This window comes from Plectropomus leopardus, chromosome 2 (genome assembly GCF_026936395.1).
Source record: "Plectropomus leopardus strain MGB_pleo_1.0 chromosome 2, ASM2693639v1, whole genome shotgun sequence".
Classification (NCBI taxonomy): Eukaryota; Metazoa; Chordata; class Actinopteri; order Perciformes; family Serranidae; genus Plectropomus; species Plectropomus leopardus.
In genome coordinates, this window is record NC_142177.1 from 9,191,406 (window position 1) to 9,212,936 (window position 21,531).

General features: G+C 37.6%; 1 protein-coding gene across 1 annotated transcript; it reads right to left on the reverse strand.

Moving 5' to 3' along the window:
- Positions 1-11,897: 11,897 nt before the first annotated feature.
- Positions 11,898-17,378, reverse strand: barx1 (BARX homeobox 1). The gene is made up of 4 exons (XM_042506602.2): positions 16,713-17,378; positions 15,139-15,430; positions 14,116-14,200; positions 11,898-13,064 (listed from the first exon to the last, which is right to left on the reverse strand). The coding sequence occupies exons 1-4, from the start codon at positions 16,912-16,914 to the stop codon at positions 12,897-12,899; spliced, it is 747 nt and encodes a 248-aa protein (XP_042362536.1). The 5' UTR covers positions 16,915-17,378; the 3' UTR covers positions 11,898-12,896.
- Positions 17,379-21,531: the final 4,153 nt, after the last annotated feature.

Here is a 21,531-nt window from a genome sequence, read left to right on the forward strand (position 1 = left end):
TGACAGACAGGGCTTTCAGTTAACTGCACTGTAAATCCACCCATTGTAATAGTTGACGTTGAAGGATAAGACTTGTCCGTTCTCATTTCGAACTCATTAAATTTGTACGGCTGTTTATGTTCTGGGATGTTGTCCCTTTCCTCTCCTGTAGCTCTGTTCAGGTGTGCTGCGTCAACTGACGAGGTGCATTGTTTGACAAGGTGCACCTGGTCTGAGAAGGAGCAGCTTCAGAGCTCCAGTTCCAGCAGCAGAGGAGAGAGGCTTCTGGTGTTGGGACTGCTGGACTTGCTGCCTTTCTGCAGGTGATTTTTATTGTCTTGTTTCCATGTTTTTGCTAATAAATCCCATGGAGGCGTCTTATGTGATTATTTTGGGTCAGTGGTGGAGTGTTGTTGTTTGCCTCATTTAGTGGGGCATGGGGAAGAGGACCTGCTCTGTATGTAGATTTTAACAGCTATTTCTATGGTAATGAAAACACAGTGGGCCTCATACACAAACAGTGTGTACGCACAGATATGTGCTTAAACCATGCATACAAAATTTTTGGTAGAAACCTAGGATTCATCAATATTTTCTTACCTGAATTTTTTCATACTCTGCAAACATATTTAGAACTGCCTCAGACCATTTGTACACACTAATAATGAAGGCCATGCTGTCTTAGAAAATGCAAACACACACCTTTTAACTAAATGCAGAGCATATTAAAACTGCATTTAATAAAAGGGCTTTAATAGACAATATTTTCAAAATCCTTAACTTTCTAATACATGCTCTTATTTCATCCTCTGCCTTTTTAATCAATCAGTTATTGTCTTGATTAAAACGTTCACAATTTAAAAAAAAAAAAAAAAACACAGCCCTGGCTTACATATACATATAGGCCTATGAGACTGATGTTTTGAAGATGTTAAAAGAGACAAATGGCTGATATGTTTTTGACATTCACGGATGCTCACTGGTAGTGTTTCAGGACCTCAATATGTGTGTTGAAGCAACCTCACCACTGTCTCTGTGATACACCTCTGGGCAAATGCATTTCCTCATATAGAGAATCATGAGCATGGTAGTCTGCTGATTTCAGACAGTGGGCATGAGCCTGACAATTTAAAATGATTCTGATTTACTAACATACACATGGTGGTAAGCACAAAATCGGCCTGTGCACACATGTCATGAATTCAACTGTAGTTTTGCACATGCACTTATTTTATGTGCAGAGTAAAAACATTTATACACACATACTAGTAAATGAGGCCCAATGAGTCTCATTTTCAGGTGACTATGAAGTAAAGAAAACATAGTCATGAATATGATGTGACATTTCTACTAATAGAAGCCCTAAAAAACCAACACACTGGACCTTTATGGAATTTGTCCCCTCACATTTTGATATAAGAGACCATCATGAGGTCTTAATTTTAAGGACCTGACTTTATATTTGGTGTGTTTTCATCAAATGAGCTCAGAACAACCAAACATTTAAAGTATGCTTCCAGCTTTTTATTTTATCTTTTTAAATATCATTACACTTTTTTTGTTTTTACAAAAACGAGCTATTTGAGGTTGACACTTAGACACATAGACTTTTTTTCATTGAACATTCAAAACAATAACCATTATAAGTTGCAGCCCAAACCTAAACTACTTTAATGTCCAAGTCACGTGGAACCATGACTGATTTCTTAACTAGACAACAACCCTTCAGAGGATCAAGTGGTGCTTTAATGTAGCTCCTTCAAAGACCCTCTGCAGACTGCACTGAGCACATCAACCTCAACTACTAATACTTCAGATAATAACATAATTTCAGATAATAACTCTTCAACTAAGCATGTTCTGTTTAGCTTCAGGAGCCATCTGAAGAGTTATGCTCAATGATAAGAATCGGGAGTCGGCAGCTCTAACCGTTCCAACGTTTCTTTCAGTGTTTCTTTGCTGTTCAACGAAGTTTCCACTTCTTGGGTTTCATCTGTTTTCATAATCTGTATCACTTAAGACAGAGTGCTTTTGCACAACTGCTGCTGAGCTGCTTTCCACAGTTTAGTCAGTAAAGAAATGCTTAAGACTATCAGCTCCATCTAAATAAGAATCACAATATGAACACAGAGCGCATCAGAAACGATTTAAAGAGGGCTTTAATGAGAAATGAAGTGATAAGATGTCTGTAGTGGAGGATCTGTCCAAACAGCTCTTGGGAAGAAATGTGAAGACGGCATGACAAACCGTCACGACTTTGAATTTTGTTTAAAGTGTCGGGAGCAAATATGTGGAAGAGGTAAAAGATTTGGTCATGTTCTGAAGAGTAAACTAAAGAGGAATCTTGCACAAAAACAAATGAAGGACTGGGTAAATCCTTTAGCTATGCACCATGGGCATAAGTCTTGAAGTCGTTACCAAAGATAGATGGCTGCCTTGTCATGTCTTACTTTCGAAAAGCTCTAGAAAGTAGGATTGACTTTCAAGTTGGATTTTGAAAGGGAAGGGGTTTTGTGCTGTAATTGCTATATAATGAGGGTTTCACTGACCTCCTGCCACATCTTGGCCATGTTTTTTTATTTACTCGTCGAGCGAAAGGCAATGACTCTGTTAAACAGATGGAAAAAATATGTCTCCCAGCTCCTGCAGGAATTTGATTTCTCCCAACAGCTGTCTTGCTTTATACAAGCATGAAGTCAGGGAATCGGCCATCTCAAATCAATCACGCCGGCTGACATTTCCTGCAAACTGTGCTCACAGAGCAGCCTGGAGGGGCGGTGGGCTGAGAGGGGAGCATCGTGACGGGCTGATGTGCTCTTGTTTATGTCCTCTAATGCCTTCTCCCATTAGCTGCACGACTGAGAGCTGTGATCTGAGCCACAGGAAATCACCTGACACCTGCAGGCGGAAACTTTACTTTAACACAGCTCCATTAGGTCTGAAAATGACTTGAGTGAATTGCGATGATGACGATGATGATGATGATAATGATGATGATAGACCAGTTTGCTACTATTACAATTCTGAATATTGACTGTTAAAGCAGCAACACCATTGCAGTAAAAACCCATATTTTCATATCAATAAATGTCATTTTTGTTGTTGTTGTTTTTGTTGTTGTTGTTGTTGGGTTTTGGGTTTGTTTGGATTTTTTTTGCTATCTACTACTATCCACACACACTGATTAAATAAAAAACATCAATCCTAATCTTTTTAACAAGATTAATTCTGGCAGTGCTTGTCTTCAAACAAGAACCTGACAAATTGAGATTGTTGAAAATGGCATCCCACTCCAAACTTTTCTTGAACTGTAAGTAGTTGGCTTTTATTGCTATTAAGAGAACAAAGATTTGGGGCTCAACAATATGCTAAATGGCTGTAAAATTGGTCTACGTTGGTCTTTTCTGGGAAAAATCTGTCCGAGGCTTAGAGGAAGCAATGTGTTTGAAAATAACCCTGCATGTGATTATGAGTTGAAACCCTCGATTTCCTTCTTCTGAAAAGGAAAATAAAAGAAAAACATCCCCTTAATGCCTAATTGTGTGTCCATTTTTTTGGATTCTGATGTTCTTGGAAGAAAAATGAAACAAACTTGGTGAAAACCGGAGCAGTCAATGCAACATCTCAATGTTCCCAGCAGACGGTTCCAGTGTCTTTTTCTGATATTACCACTTGTGGGGGTCTAATAGGGGATACCAAACTGTGTTATTTTTACTTGTCCAGATTTTAAGAAAAATACCTCATTGAAAAGTTGCGCCAATAAATGAACAGCAGTTAAACAGAGTCCCCATTATTCAGAATAATCCATATAACAGACTGAGCAGTTTACATCAGAGTTACTTTCTACTGAACAAATAGGTTTAAAGAAGCTCTATGCAAAATTCAGAGTGTATGAGTTGTCTGCACATGGTTCTCAACAGGGATGTGGCTGAGCTATTGGCTCGCAACTAATACTGCTAACTCATAACTTGGGGAACCAAAGGGTGGGCATAATGCCTCCGCAATTACATAGTCAAAAGATCAGTGGTAACCACCCTATGAGCACAGTGCAAAGTGGTGGCAAAAAGCTAGCCAGTAGGATACACACATGCACTAACATGCATGTGGGGCTGGGCCAGCTTACCACAACAAAACACAGAGAAGCTCAGATAACAACACACACAGAATTGGCTATCTTTATATTGCAAATAGTTGTTTGCTTCTGTATTAATGCTCTCAATATCACAAACACAACCATTAAGATAAATGAGAAAATATATTTTTTGTTCCCAGATAGCATGAGGTGGCATTCAGGGCTAACCTATAAAGAAAAGATCAACACCCACAGAAAAACAAAGGGTCAGTGCATCACTTTGTTGTTTTCCAATATTGTGAGCTTCACCAAACTACTGCACCACAAACAAAATTCCATTTACCTCCATTGTATCTGGGTGGATATAAAACTGTCTGGCCACCGAGGATAAGTGAGAAAAAATGTTATTGGTAATTTGGGTGAACTAACCCCTTAATTTCCAAATTTTATGTTGACCTCAGAATAACAACTTCACTAAAATGACATTATGCTACTGACACCCTCATTTTGTTGAGAAGTTGCCTTTCTGGTTTGTTTAATGGGCTAGGCCATATTGGATGTACCTTTAAATGTTTGCCATGTGAGCCCCATTGTTACTTTTCCATCAGCAGCACTTTGAACAATGCTGTTAAGCTGCCCACAGGAGTTTTCTTGTAAACAAACAAAAGTTAGGTTTACATTCAGTGTTACTCACCAAAACACGCTGTGTGTATCTTAGAGGTCCAACAAACATGTTGAATGCATTTCCGTCTGTTGTTTTGAGGTAGCAGTGGAAATCTCTAGGCAAATAAAACCAAAATTATCTGCACGGATAAATACCTCTAAAGGTAAGTAAGAAAATATGTTTTCCTGTTACTTTGGTGAACAGATCCTTTAAACGTCATTATTAGAAATTAAAAACGTCATAATACTGACATAATAGTGATATGTGGGAAATATAGTGCACAAAATACATCAAAGTAGACTGCAACTCTTGAGTTATAGCTTAAAACATGTTTTGTGAGTTCACAGTGAGCTTGACCTTTGACCTTTTGTCCACCAAATTCTAATCACTTGAGTCCACATGGGCGTTTTTGCCAAATTTGAGGAAATTCCCTCAAGGCCTTAAGGGATATTGCAATCCTACGAATTAGACGCAAGCAAGGTCACAATGACCTTGACCTTTGACTAATGATCACCAAAATGTAATCAGTTCATCTTGAGTCCATGTGGTTATTTGGGCCACTATTCCCTTGAGACTTTCCTGCAATATTAAGATAACAAGAATGAGACAGACAGACACTGCGAAAAAACTAATCCCTCCAGAAAAAACAAAATATAAAATATAAATAAATGATACCCAGAGAAAAATAATTTTCCTGAATGTATTTAGCAACTAGATGTTCATTCTGGTCATTCTGAATTATAAAACATGACTCTGAAGTCTGAGTACACATAGAAAATAGTATTTATTTAAACTGCAGCTCTGGGTGAGTGCCCACTCACTGGCACAAGTTGTTGTAGAGAGTAAAACAGTGAGGACTTTATTCTCCGTCACTTCAAACTGCGAATGTTGCTCTGCGGTTCACTTCATGTCCCCCTCAGAGTGCTGAGAGTTCAGCCTCATAATGAATGGGAGTCACACTGAGCTATTTATAAAGCTGAGCCTCTGCGCGTGCACGTCATGTGTTAATGTGGCTGCGGCTGATTGCCAGGATAATTGATTATCGTGAAAAATGGAGGATTACTTTGGAAATGAATCATCAAATGATTTTTATTTACAGTGCTTATTTACACCAGAGAAGTGTTGGTTAATCATACCCAGCTATGACTTATGAAAAATCTAATTGGTTGGCAGCCAGTCCACCATACTTGATGCTTTCAAGTTTTTCTAGTCTTAAATATTAAAAGCTTTAAAACCTCTATTACAAAATATGTATACCTTGTCATATACTTTCTTTTGCTATTAAGCCAGGCACATACTTTTTATTGGTATCGGCCTCTGAGAATCCCCGCTACACCCAAAAACACTTTTCGTTGGAACCACTTTCAGCTGTAGGTATAATCTAATAAAAAATAGTTTGACAGGATGTCTGAATAATCCAGATCAATGAGGACACTATTTTTAAAAAGAGATGGTGCTGGGTTTTTTTGTACAGTGTTACCACCATGGCCAGAGCAATAGCGACAATCATTTTTGTGGCCATTGGTGAGCAGCAGAACTAGGAAAAAACACACAAAACTGGTCTATAATAAGCTTAAAGTCATAATTATTGTGGAAAATATGTAAGAAAGCAGTTGCTTGTGATACAGAGCATTTATTTTTGGAGTCGTGTTTGTGTCACCCTGATGAATGTAAGTCCAATATTCAATCTTCTTTTACCTCAGGTTTGGTCTTCACCAACTCCTGAGGAAAATATACTCTTCTTTAGCAAGCCAGTTTAGCCATTGTTAAAGGAGCTGATATAAATAGACATGATGAGGGCTTTAAACATTCAGAGCATATCTCTGAGTCTAATTCAGGTTGTCTGCTCAAAGCTCTCAAATGGAGGTGGCTTAGCTGGCAGCGCAACAGTGCTAATAGCGCAAACAGCACTAACAGCGCTAACAAGGGCAATAGTGCTTACAGAGATATTGGTATAATGTGGGGGGCAGGGAGTGGGCAACACTGGGGGCCGGATGGTGTCATCGTCAGCGAACCAGTTTAAAACACACACACAGACTCATATGCACTAAAATGCATGCAACAACAAACAGAGAAGCTCAGACTGCAACACAAAGAGGGAGAGTGTGACTCTGCTCAGGATGCCATGAATCCACTATATCTTTACATAGCACATAGCTTGCTACTATGCTAATATTCTAGATGTCGCATACAGACCCTTTGATTTAAAAATATTGATTAGTGCACCTTTAAAGCCCTCATCATGTCTGTTGATATAGTGCTTGAGTGGTAAAAACTCCAAAATTCTCAATAAATTAGCATAAACCATTTGCACGAATGGTAATCCAGCCTTGGTAACACAAAACAGAATCACATTTAGTGTGAGGGCAGAAATTTTACAGCTGGATATCTTAAAATCTAAATTTAATAAACTAAAACTATCTACATGGCTGATACCACAAGAGGAAACTGTGATTTTATAATTTAGACAAATTTGAACCTTAATTTAGAGATGTCCTGGTGACCTCAGGATAACTGTGACTTTAAATTACATTAAATAGTCTATTTAGCACATTATGCCCGGATGTCACATCAGGATCTTGTAATGACGCATTCATTTTCTCATGACTCAGTTGGCTGTATCTCTCTGTTGTTTCGGCTACTTCAGAAATGTTTCTCCTCAGTTGTTTACCACTAGAGCTCCATGCTTATGTTTCCATTATATTGAACAATAATAACATGTAATATAAACATCATTCAGTTAGAATTATCTCCATAAACAGAATCTTAAACAGTCTTGTAAAAAAGGCCATGTTGTCAGGGAACGTCCAGTGAAAACAAAGAGAAGAATGGCAGAGCTAATGTGGAGCTGGGCCTGCACAGAGTTGGGTTTCAGTCTAATTGGGATCATACGCCGCATGTGCAGTTTTGGCACATACGTTAGATTAATCAGGGGTTCTTTAATCGTGGAGAAATTCTCCTGTGCGTGGCTGGGCGGACGCTGGGCCTCCCCCCACAAAGACCCCCAGCCTGGGCTCTGTCTAAGCACAGACCTTTTGACTCCATAAACACCCGCTCTCAAAAATTGGGGTCAACCTCTCATTGCTCGCACTGGAGCTCTATCATGCCACCACAAAGGGTCCCCTTAATGATTAAATTGCGTCGAGTATGAATGTTCCGAATCTGCAGATTCCTGGCGACTGACTCTTCCTCCTGATTGTAATTTATGTCGGAAGTCATTGCTGTCCAACACTCGGCCCGGGAGAGAGGATGTGCACGTGGATAAAGCCTGCATCATCCAGCCTGCTGCAGCTTTAATCTGCACTGTGAAGCAAAGGCCACCTCACACATTCACCTCACACCAGTTACTATTTGACAATGATAAGAAATGCATTTCTAAAAATGTGTTTATCTTCTGTATTGGTGGGACTCTTAAACTCTCAGCTGTGTTGTTAAGGTTAACCTGTCATTAATCTGCATATGATTAAGCCTTCACATAAATTTGACATTCTGGGCAATGGACTGATTAGCCATTTGCTTTTGCTTGGATGATGATGACGGTTTGGGTATGTGTGTGTGTGTGTGTGTGTGTGCGTGCGTGCGTGCGTGCGTGTGTGTGTACTGTGGACTTGCAGATGTCCATGTGGCTCTTAAGGTGAAACTGAGAACTGTTATACAAGACCACCATGTTAAAAAAAAAAGGGGTGCTCTTTGGAAAAAAAAGAGGAAGATATTTGGGATGATTAGCAGGAATTTAAAGAATCTGGACTCCATAATTTGCAAAGAGCAGCCAGTGAAAATGAATATAGGGTTTATTAAGCCTTAGAGGCATCACTGCACTTCAACTGCATGAAACGAATATAAATATTATGAACGTAGGCCTATAATTTTTTTTTTTTTTTATCTCTGTGGTTATTCAAAATATACAATGTTTTTATTGTAATGAAAATTTCACACTTTATATGCATCATAAATAAGAAAAAAATGTTTTTTCTTTATGTAATTATGCTGCTCAGGTTACTGAAATAAGTGCTCAACCTTACTGATGAAAGCAGGTCTTTGAAACTTAAAGTGCTGGTAATTTTATGTTTAAGGGAGACTCCAAGAAAATGTCTCTTCATGATAAATTTGAGACAAAATAAGCAGATGCACAGACTCAAATGTGTGTTGGAGCCTGAAATTTAAACCTTTAAGGTTAGTATATAAGACATGTTTGGTTTGAAGTGAATCATCTGAGCACGCCCACATTGTTCTTTTGTTTGCAGTACTTCAATAAATGCTGCCATGAGCTGATGTTTGCTGCATTAAGATCCAGCTGCTTATGGATCCTACACACTGGCAGCTTCAAGGACATCACCTTCACCTCAAGGTCATCAGGCCTAACATAAAGCTGGTGGAAAACAGACACATGTTGAACTGTAACCTCCTGAACATTTAAAGTTTTTTTCTTTTCAGTGTTTTTTCAGCAGAGACTTAGGCTACATGACTACATGTGTGCTTGTTTCTTTAAATTGTACTGAATTGTTTTTTGATGCAAAACATATTTTCCACACTCATGTCATATTTCTGATCAAATGAGGTGTTTGGCGATCAAGGCAAATTTTATGCCAATTTTGAAGAGCATTTCCTGCTATTAAAGCACAGATATTTTGTTGTTGTTGTTGTTGTTGTTGTTTTAAATTCATTCCAGTCATCGGTGTCCTTTGATTTGGCACCATTTGTAATGATAAATATTACTATTTTGTTTTACGAAAATTAGTTTTTTAATTAAATAAATTAATTATCGGTCTTTTATATATTAGTTAGTTAGTTTACATTTACACTGCAGGCTTCCGCGCTAACTTGATGGCAGGTAACGTGACATGACACAAACGACGTTGCTGTTTGTATTGTGTGCGCACTGACCTTTAATTACAATAGTCACATATTTTATTATTTTATGTCGTTGTGAGGCACAGTGGGGAATGACAGATGTTAACTTGCTCAATCAGACGATGCCATACCTTTAGAGAATTGTCAGCAAAAGCACCTCTGACTGCGCGCTCTGTTAAAATCCATATCAAATATTGTTGCAGCAGTGAGATGTGTCGTCCACAGCTGCGTCTGCTTTGTTCATTTACACAATCAATTGGGCGTTTTATAGTTTAATGAAAAGGCGATAAGCCTATGAAATGAAACGTGACTGTGTGCTGCTGACCTGCCTTGTCTCCATGTTATTGCTCAGTCCTGTTTCATAGGCTACACTTTTATTTATTTATTTATTTTACTTTAAAATGTTTAATTTTCATTCATTAGAAAGCTGAGTACCTACCGACAATATCATTAATGCTTATCAGTAATTGCTGAGTGATTGTTTCACATTCAAGAAAAATTTCAATACCCGTTACAACGCGCTTAGAGGACTTGATCGTACTTCAAGATATTTAAATTACTGAAATATTGCTTCTACATAATGGTGGCTTTGCAGTGATCTTATTTAAATTAAGTATGCTGTTCAAACTGTAGCCTATTTTTAGAAATATTTGACCAAGGAGGCGAAAAATGCTATTAATATATTCCAGGAAAAAAACAATAGCCCATAATCAAGATATATTAACATAATTTACGCACAATTTAGCGTGGAAATGTCGTTTTATAATCACCTTTCCGTGAAGATTGCATCTGGGGTCCCTGTTAACTAAAAACTGACCCAGATCAAATGTTCCGATAATATATGTCACTGATAGGTATTGGACAAAATAGTGAGAGTTTGCGTCCCACGTGTTTAAAAGCCAAAGTGTAGCCTATAGTGTTTTTAAGATGAGACGTGGCCGCTATCATTATGGCGCTGTGCTCTGACTTTGATCCGCGTGTATTAACGCTCATTTGGTCTCTGTTCAACCTTCAGCGCTCCCATACACACACACACACACACACACACACACACAGAGAGAGAGAGAGAGAGAGAGAGAGAGAGAGAGAGATATGGAAGGTTATAAGAGGAGGCCTTGATGGAGGTTGAGTCAATAAGATGCGTAGGCCTACATGTTGTCTGAAGCTCACATATCTCCGTCTATATTAACGTGAAGCCCGAGAAACTGGATAAACAGATTAAATTAGTCAACTTCAATTGCCTGCTTAAAATAAAATAGGTCTCCTCGACCCTCAGGGAATTATTAAAAAATTGAAAAAGCTGCAGGTCAAACGACACACAGCAAACTGATCTACAAATAATGTTTTGCCCACATTAGACTTTTGTAAAATCTTTAAAGACACGTTGAATCTGTGTGTTCATAAATAAGGCAGTCGCGTCTCTGACATAATTTTGTCAAATATTAGTGATAACTCAATGAAGCCGCCCTGAAATTCCGAATATGTTATTCATGCGTTTTTACTGAACCTGAATGCCTCAGCGCCGTTAAAGATGCTCCTGTTATCCTGACCGACATCTCAACATCTAAACTCGAGATAAGGATCAGTGTAAACTCGTAAAAAACAAAATCAAATCTAATTAAAATCACATCTCAGTCCAGTATAATTCCGGAAAAACCCACAAGTGCTTCAAGAAAATATTATGGTGACTGGTGAAAAAAAAAATCTAGGTATAAAAATACATTTTTAAAAAATAAAAAAATAATAATAAAACGACAGGTTTCATATGAAGCACAAAATAAGGAATAGGCTAAACGTGTAGAATAATGCAAATGTACTGAGTCTTTGATGGGAATTAGACAAATTCAAGCACAACTGGACACAATGCTGTAAAGCCATAATAATAGGCAGACAAATAAGAATGAAATGGCTACACCTCATGTTAATATTTTCTCTTCACCTGTGGTAGAAAATCAAAATATGTATATTTTTAAGAATAATGTAGGTAAAAGCAAAGAAGTTTCTTTGCTCTGTTTTCTATTAGTTCCTGGGAAAAGTCAGCATCTTTTATTCAGAATAATAAACAACAGTAGTACCATGTGTGAATCATTATCTCCTGCTAAATCATAATGTAATGACATCAAACCAGGATCTACTTCTAAAGTTCTGTTTAAATTAGCCGGGCTGCATTATAGTCTGTCTTTCTCGCGCTGTTATTTTTCATGTGCGCTCAGTGATCAATGAAACATTTTTCTTGTTGTGAAGATATGTAACCATATTAGGCCCTGGGCTATGAGAACATAACTGTGTGCCGTAGTCAAATGTAACTAATCACATTTACTCAAGTACTGCACTTAAGTATGAATTCGAGGTACTTGCACTTTACTTGAATTTACTTGAAATTTTCTTTTCATGCTACGTTATACTTTTACTCCACAACATTGCAGAGGGAAACATTGTACTTTGTACTTCACTGCATTTATCTGACAGCTTAAGTCACTTTATAAATTAAGCTTTTTGCATAAAAAACATGAGAAAAGTTTATAAAATATGATGTTTGTTATAAATTAAATTATCACACAATTTATACAAGCACAGCTGCCAACTATCTTGATAAATATTTAATTCCTTTTCTATCTTTTTTTAATAAATTTGAGTTTTCAGGGTGTTATTTTCAATTTTATTCATAATCTGGAGGATTTTTTAAATTACTTTTTGGACATTTTTATTTAAATCTTTGAAGTTTGTGTCATGTTTTCTATGTTTTTGTCTATGTTTATTTTATGTTTGGGAGTATTTTCTTTCTTTGTTTATAATTTTGAGATTTGGGTTATTTTTCTTTTTTTTTTTTTTTTTTTAATAATTTTGAGCTACCACTAAATGTGTGTGACTGATAAGCTATTATTATTATCATCATCATTAGCAATACTTGTGCTGTACACACTGGATTAAAAGCTTAACAAGAGCCTGTGTTCTTCATAATAAACAGAGAACAGTATTAGTGAAAATATATTTAATAATTAAAACATAGTTACACAAAGGGAATGCAAAAACAGATGAGTGAGAGTGGATCCATAGAATATAAAGTTGCGACCTACTGCAAAGGTTTGAGCTCCCTCTTCAACAGCAGCAAGTTCATCATGAGGGAATGCATGGTAGGGCTACGACAAAAAACACATGGCTGTTGGAGGATGTCGGCTTGTACAGTTTAGGCTTCTGCAGGGGCCTGCAAGTCTTTGGAGCCTGCACAAAGACGGTCCAGCCTCAAGGAGCATCAGCACATACTGTCCACTGTGTTTTTGGAGTCTGGCTCCATCCTGAGCGTCCCATAGAGTCAGAGTATCTGGCGGGTCATTCCTCCTGAGTGTTCTCTAAGTGGGAGCTGGAGGCTTCCGACTGGCGGTCAGTGTCGGCGGCAGATCGTTCTTGTTCAGAGAGCTGCTCGCTGCTGGGGATGGAGTTCTTCTTTGGGCGGCCTTTTGGTTTAGTGGGTGACTCCAGACCGCCTCCCTGCAACACCTGCAGGGTGAACACAAGCAGAGAAATCAGTTACTGACTGTAATGCAAGCTAAGATAAAAAAAGAGGGATGACCTTTCTGACCCCTATGTCATCACACTAACACAACAAATATACTTTCAAACATGCAGTTTTTTACCGAGTTCTCTATCATAACCTACATTTAAAGATATGATAACATTCATATACACCTTAAAAATGTGGCTATTGCTGCAAATAACAATAATAAACTGAGGAAAACGGGCCTGTACATTTCACTGTGTGTCTTCTGTGTGCCTCATGCATGCAGGGTCCCTTTCTACACTGTAAAATCTGACGAGTTGATCTCACTTAAAATAAACTTGGAAACTGATTGCCTTGAAAAATTCAAGTAAATATAACTTAATCTTAATTTATGTTAACTTAATATCTAATTGTGAAGTTTGATCAAAATGAATGTGTATTTTCTTAATTTTGTGAAGTTGTTGGAACTTTAAAACAAGTGAAATTAGATTGTTCTAAGTGTTAGCCGCTTCAGTAAACCAGGGTAGCCTGACTTAGCTTGACAAAGAGGATTTTGCCAGTGATGAAGTTAGAGATCTGCGGTTTCTGTTTTGTTGACATGTTCAGGAAAATATGCATATGACTAGTTTGCAAACAGCAGAATACAGATATATAGCAAAGCATACTTGTATTACTGGCATTGCTAAAACTTAGAAAGATCAATTTAATTAAACTTGTTATTTGAAGCTATAACAGCCTCCCAAAATCAAGAAAATATAACATTTTCAACTCAACAATTAGATATACAATAAAAATAAATGAAGACTAAAAGCTGTATTTTTTTTATTTTTTATTTTTTTTTTACATTTTTTAAGTAAAATCAACTTGTCAGATTTTACAGTGTGAACTATATTCCATGAACATCTGCTGAAACAACACAAAACTGTTTCCTGTTCTTTGTTCTTGTTGTTTGTATGGTTGTCGATAAAATAACAACTACTATCTTAGTAATCATCAACATCATCATCATCATCTTCACATTAGTCATGATCGTAGTGAAGAATAACTTACAATTTTCTTCCATTTCATCCTTCTGTTCTGGTACCATGTTTTTACTTGCAGCTGACTGAGGCCCAAAGATTCGGCCAGATCTATTCTGTGAGGAACAAATAAATTAATAAAATCATTAATTCTACATTAAGTTCAAACATTTTATGTTCCATGTGGGAAATTATCTTCTCATTACTAAGCATGATAAGTTGTTACATCCAAGTCATTAAATTTTCGAACACTGTTAGATATTCACGGCTATCTTTGTATCAAGAGTGTTGGTTCGAGCATCAAATACTTAATTTCCTGCATTCTGGCGAATTTTACTGCCCCAATATCTACTTTTTCTGCATCAATCTTTGGTGTAAATATCTTTAATTTTGTCAAAATAAAAGTCTTCTGCTGTAAAAATACATACAAATTCCAGCAGAAATGTACATGTTTTTCCAAAAATACAGTAAAACACTGCAAATCTTTTTGTTTTTGGAGCCAATATTATACCATAAACCTCACATTCAGTTGTAGAATACTGTGATAAATGTAACTATAATATACTGTTGAATTAATTTACGGTATTGACACTGTAAAATAATGCTTGCAACTACAGCTGACAGTAGTTTATGTAATTTCACCCCCCCCCTAAAATCTACACCTATGCATGTCCTCTGTATCTTTGTGTAAAATTGTGAGTGTTAGCAACATGGGGAAATTAAAAACGTACAAATCATGGTTGTTCCCAGTATTTTTCAACTTCACAAGTGCATATTTGACTAACAAAATAAAAGCAGCCTATTTTATTAGCATAGCAAAGAAGACTTGGAAACATCATTGTTGGGGAAAAAAAAACAATTACAGAAATTTGCCTACAATTTATACTGTTAGAGGTGGGGGGTGGGGGGGGCAAAGAAATAAAAAATAGGCTAAATAAACAACTAAATAAATAAAGATATATTTTTTTCTCGTCACAATGTAGGCCTCAGTGTGGTGGGGTGAACTCAGTAAAATCCTTTCTACATCCCTGCTAATCAAACAGACTAGACTCACCTATCAGGCGTAGAGAGATACTTCTGCTTCTCGAAGCGTTTCTCAAGCCCCATGAGCTGCAGCTCGGTGAACACGGTGCGGCTCCGGCGGCCCTTCTTGGTCTTGCTGCCTCCGTCGGCTCCGTGCTCCAGCTTCCCGCGGAGGTGCAGGTCCAGCGGCAGGTGGTGAGACGCCGCGCCAAGCTGCATGCCCGACGCGGCGGACAGCAGCGGGGAGCCGAGCGGAGAGCCGAGCGAGCAGGACAGCGGGGACATGGGGAACTTTAGGAGGCTCGTCTGGTCGGCTTTTAGCACTGAGAGGAGCACAGACACACACACACGGAGGGTTTGGTTTTAGAAACTCAGCTCGTTTAGGACACACAAGGGATCAATAAATGAGCGCCCTGCTATTAAAAAGTCATTCATAGTATGTTTGATATAATACAATATGACGTGACTGCCCCTACAGAAATATCTGAACTATACAGACTCTGCAGGTCAGAGTTCAGGGCCGTGTTGTTGTTGTTATAGCGATCTCAAAATTTAAAAGAAAAATAAATAAATATGAACCTATTGTAAAGCTTAACCAAACTTTACACTGATATGGGACCTTATCATAAAAGGCCTGGGACATTAAAATACGACCTGTATGGTCTTTTTATTTGTAGCCATGTTCTGTTAAAAAAAGAAAACAGATTTATGATTGCGTCTTTTATTCAAACAAGGCACCTGATTTCCTCATTAAACAAATGAAAACGCGGGATGTACAGTATAGGCCTTTTTTCGCACAAACTGTAACTGATGTTAAACTATAATTTCAGATGTTTACATGGACTGATAAGCGGGTGTTTTACTTCTGGGAGTCGGGACATTGAAATGGCAGGAAAAAAAAACGCGCAGTTGAGGAAACTTTGGCCACGTGAATTTTTTTTTTTTTTTTTTTTAAATTATTATTATTTTACTTCATTTTAATTTTTTACACAGGAATATAAGTAACCTAAATACTGCAACATGTCCCAGTCATGTCGGATCTTTATTTTCCCTTTTCGCCGAGGGGCACTCAGGGAGAAACCCAACAGAAAATCCACATTTTACGCATGAAAGTAAAAATCAAATATTATTCACAATAAAATTCGCGTAGACTATTTAAGCTTGTTTTTAAACTTAATGTATTTTTAAAAATACGAATAGACTCAGACATTTTCATTACTTAGCATAACAATTTAATGTATCACAGTTATTTCCTATAACTGAGACATGAACTAGACAGTGTCGGTAAAATCTGACTTAATTACTGCAAATAAGTCATTACATTTTTTAAAAATAATAATTTAAAATAATAAGTAAATAAATAAACACTGTTTGTGGCAAAAGTTAAATTATCTTCCCTCGAACGAAACTTAAAAAATCAGGAGCAAAATACGCACTCGCTGTATTATTTGAAATTAAATATAATTTTAAATCTATGTTATCATCACTAATAGCCTAAGAATTGATTATATTGTCATTTTCTGTTCTTACGGTGTTTCCAGCTTCAAACCTCTCACATCTACTCGATCTGTTACTCATTCATCTTTTCACAGCCGCTTCTCTTACCCAGTTGGTTATGGAAAGGCCGGGCGGACAAGAGAGCCTGCACCCCGAATTTAAGAAGCTCCCCGGCCGGAGCCGACGCTTTGTGCTCCGCGTGATCAGTCAGGATCTCCTCTATCATGAAACTCCTGTAGCGATGAGTTCTGTGGTCCGGATGAACTTCCGGAGGATAGTAATGCGCCCCCATGTCCAAAGGATGCTGCATAATGCGGCTGTGCGGTCACCTCAACAGACACCAAGCGCGTGCACCGATTATCACTCCTTCAGTGGCCCAAGCCAACTGTCATATTCCCTCTGTGGTGCGTCTATAGTCCGGAGAGCAAGTTATCCTCAGGTCAAGTGCAGGTAGAGCCGACTTCTTTGCGCGTCCTGTGGTTTTTACGCGTCACTTCTGCTCAGCTTTGGTTGTTTTTTTTTTGTTTTTTTTAGAAGAAATCAGGAACAGAGTGTAAACATACGACCCAAAACTCCCGAACCCGGTACCCGAGTCGTGTTCATGCCCAGTCGCTGTGTGTGAGCCGCGGAGGTCGCATCTATTCGTCAGCCGCTGAGCGCGTCACCTTGGCAGTGAGTTGAGGAATAAGCTTTGGGTTTTATGAGTCTCGTCATAGCTCCACCTCCTCTCAGGGTTTGTCTGCTCGCTGCTTTCACTGACTGAGCCAAAGTTACATGCAAAGCCGCACTTGTCCTGCATGGATTTATATGCAAAAGGGAAGAAAATAAGGACGGACTTTTGAAATGCCCTGCAGTTGACTTTGCCATTAAAGGGCATTAGTTTGATGAAGATGATGATGGTGGTGATGAAGCTCAGGTCAAAGGGTAAAGTTCAAATTAAACGATTTTTTGCGCAACATCATAAATACGTTTTTATTTTTTATTATGTGAAGACTGATTATACCAGGACACTGCATGCTTCATGTGTCATGTGTTGCATAAATGTTGCACATGCCTGTGGTTTCACACTGGAGTTTGCAGGTTAAGCGTCCATGCTTTTGCCAAGAAAATGATCAATATCTTCATTTCTTCTACTGTTGTGTCTGATTACCCAGTATTTGTGATGGTGTCATGTGATGCAATTGTTGCCAAAGTGATGTGTAAAATAATTACAGACTAATCAAACCTCAGCTGATGGTATCAGGCTGTCAAGCCCACTGAGGCCACTAAAGCAGCTCTGGGGAAAATATTTCATTCTAGAGGTCAAAAAAGCCCACGCCAGAGCACCTCTGGGATTCTTTCCTCTGCGGTTATTTGGCTCAAAAAATTGTGAAATATCTCCCACAGCATATTTTTAGCATGTCTCAGGGCTGCTTTGAGAAAAGCTCAGGCTGTCTAAAGTCAACCACGGAGCTGAAAACCTTAAAGAACCTTTGCATGCTTTAAAGTTGGTGGTCTATTTACAGTTTTTAGGTTTTAAATCTTGATTTGTTGAACCTTTTCGTTACAAAAATGAGAATGGGTTCAAATACCTCTTCTAACACATCATTGTTTGAAACAAAAATGACTTACATCTCAGTAATGGTACCCAACGGAAGCAGTATAAAATGGAATGCTGTCAGGGAGGAAGGCAATATACGTGCAACCGAGAAGCAATTGTTACAATATAAAAAGTGTTGCTTAATGATAAAGCACTAAATAGCAGAGCCATTTAGTTACAGAAGTAATAGTGTGGAGAACAACATCTCCTAAAAATGCTCTGGTTTTTATGGCCATACAATAAAGCAAAGAGTAATATGAAATATTTATTTGATATTTTACGCTAACAGTTTGTTACTTAACAAAGGGGCAAACTCTAACTGAACAGGATAATTATTTATTTTCATTTGTTTTATTTTATTTAAAAAGTACTCTGTACAGGGGAATAAGAATCATATTGGGCAAAGTTTCAAATAGTGATCTGGTAGCTTGATACAACAGAGCAGTGATACTCAACGTGAGGCCTACAGGCCAAATCTGATCCACGATAGGATGCCAGGTGGCCTGCTGACCATTTCTAATTCACAATGAAAAAATAATAATTCACACAAGGAATTCTCCTGTAATTTGAATGACAAAGAAAAATATATTTAAAAAGTACTATCAGAGAGTGAGGACAACAAATGTAGAAAAGTTCAAAACAGGTATTTTTAAGTTAAATATACTGTTAAATGATATTTAGGATTTTTTAAACTGACCTCCTTACATGTTGCCATAGTGGCCCCTGAGCAAAACAAGTTGGGTATCCCTCCAATGCAATATCCTATAAGTACAATTTTATATGGTATGTAAAAGTGTGAATCCTCTCAAAGACTGAGCTGTGCAATAAAAAAATAAAAAATAACATGAATCTTGAGTAAAGAACAAATTATGCCCTCACCATATTCAAATGAATTGTCACTGCTCATACATTTGCAAATGATCAGTAAAATGGTTTATGGGAATCACAATCAGTTTTATATTCTTTTACATTGTAAAAGGTCAGTCTCCTGAAATGCAACTTTAAAAAAAAATTGTACACAGTGTGCAAAGTCCATCACAATGCTGACTCAAAGTCCAGAAAAGAAATACCTTCTGGTACAAGTAATAAGGTGGAATAATGGATTTGTTCAAGTTGTTCAACCATGTTGCATAAGTTTCTTCTTCTTTGTTTGAACATATCTTCCTCTGGTGGTCACTTCTGAGATTGCAAGGAGAGTTTCCAGTTCATTCATTTGCACTTCTATAGTGCAAATGAATGAAATACACAATATACCCAAATGACAACAGGTCAAGTTTTAGAGAATAAATTGAGTATGTTATCTAAAACTACACAAACAGTATGTTTGCTGCTCAGCCAATCCTGGACACTTTATTAGCGTTTTCCCCAATCACCATACTGAGAGCCCGATTGTTAAAGCACTTACATAGTCATATACAACCAGTTCCAGAATACTTTTGCACATTATAGTAGGCCCTATGCATAATTACATTTATTCAAACCATCAAATGCATTGCTCAAATCTTGTAACATTTCTGATATCTTTTATGTGCATCACACACATTTTAACAGAAGTTTGCTTTTCCCTGATTCTGGTAATGTTTTTGTATATTTGTATAATGTGATATACACTTACCATTTTTTATTATTATATTTTAAATGTATTTTGCTTATTTTTACTTAAGTCAGATGTTTGGGACTGCAGACTGATGTACGGGCAGAGTTTGAGATTTTAATATTCATCTGCTGAAGTTGCAAAGTTTCTCTGTGCCCACCTCAGTTTCACACCTGGACGTACCAGCAGGATTTTGTGTCATCACAACTAGTTTGGAGCCAATCAGGATCCAGCATGCAGTTTACACAAGTGTGATGTGGAAACTTGGAGCCGTCAGGGCACATAAACAGAAAAGTGACTTTTTAGTGATGCATCTTGTGTCCAGCAGTTAAAAGCGTTTGAAATAATTTACACATTTGTATCATCTGGATTTCTGAATACAATGGAGAAGTGGATAATTCCAACATATGAAATTAAATGTTTTTGTGGAAAAAAATAAACAAGATGCAACAATCAAAAAGTGATATTTTTTATGTACCTCAAAAAATGTTTGAAGGAAAATACATAGCTGATGTATCTTTTTTTTTGTATAATTACTTATACACATGAACTAAGTGAAGGTCTTTTTTTTAGCTTAATTTAAAAATGGTGCCAATCAGCCTAATATTGCAGATTTTGCTTGGTATGTGATTCTGCTCCACTTTCTCCAGTGGCATGTCCAGACTTTTTTTTCACAGTGGCCCAAGTGGGGCACTGACTTATGCAGTGGCATGAAATACGGGTGCTGCTGTGGGCACACGCGTCAGCATAGCTTTAATTTACAATTTAGGTCTCCTCTACCCATACCTACTTTAATTACTAACATTGTAGTGTCTTAAATTCCTGTTTATGGTTGAGTTTAAGTGATAAATAGACCTACCAACCAGATTGACACCACACAAAAGTAAAATAATGCTTCCTTACTTTGTTACAGAAATTGTTCCTCCTAAAGTAAAAAGTACAATAGCCAAATTGCCAAAATAAGTCCCAAAACTTAAAACAAATAAGTCTGTGTGAACAAACTTTTCAACAGTTTGATCAATTGATTTGAATGTAAATCAATTCAAGCCAGACACTACTCTGACACAATACTGCCTGTCAGGTTTAAGGCTGATTTGCACCTATAAACAATAATTCAGTTTACTCTTTAAACAGCTCAAGCTGGCTGGGCAGATAGCTAGTCATAATAGGGTGGCACCTGAGGTGGCCAATCAGATTTCAGGGGTGGCATGTGCCACCCCAGGCCACTCTCTGGATATGCCTCTGACTTTCTCTAAGAAAAACCCAGAACAGTACAGTTCTGTCGCAGGCCTATACATTATATATACAGGGGGCCTCAACAAGCACAACAGGAGTGTATGTGGACATCAGCCCATAATTTCTCTACATTAAAAGTTGATGGTAGACCAGGACACTCTCATTGATATTGATCAAATTTTGCAGAAATACAATCACATAATAGATGTTCAATTGTGTATTTTCTAGGCTACTAGTACACAACTTTCCTTTGCAGCACAACAGCACCACTTTAATAAACCACTAGGTCGCACTAAAGGACAACAAAGCAGTTAGCTGTTTTTTTTTTTTTAATGGTCACAGAAGCAGTCATGTTATTTACCTGGTTATGTTAAAGATCAGGGAGAAATTATTTTTTCTTTGAAAAGCAGTTACCTCAGCATGTAATTCAAGCATACAAATAAAGACAAAAAAATGCCACAATGTGCCATCCCAATGTGTTAGTGTGACTATTAGACAACTCTATATGCAGGCAAGAC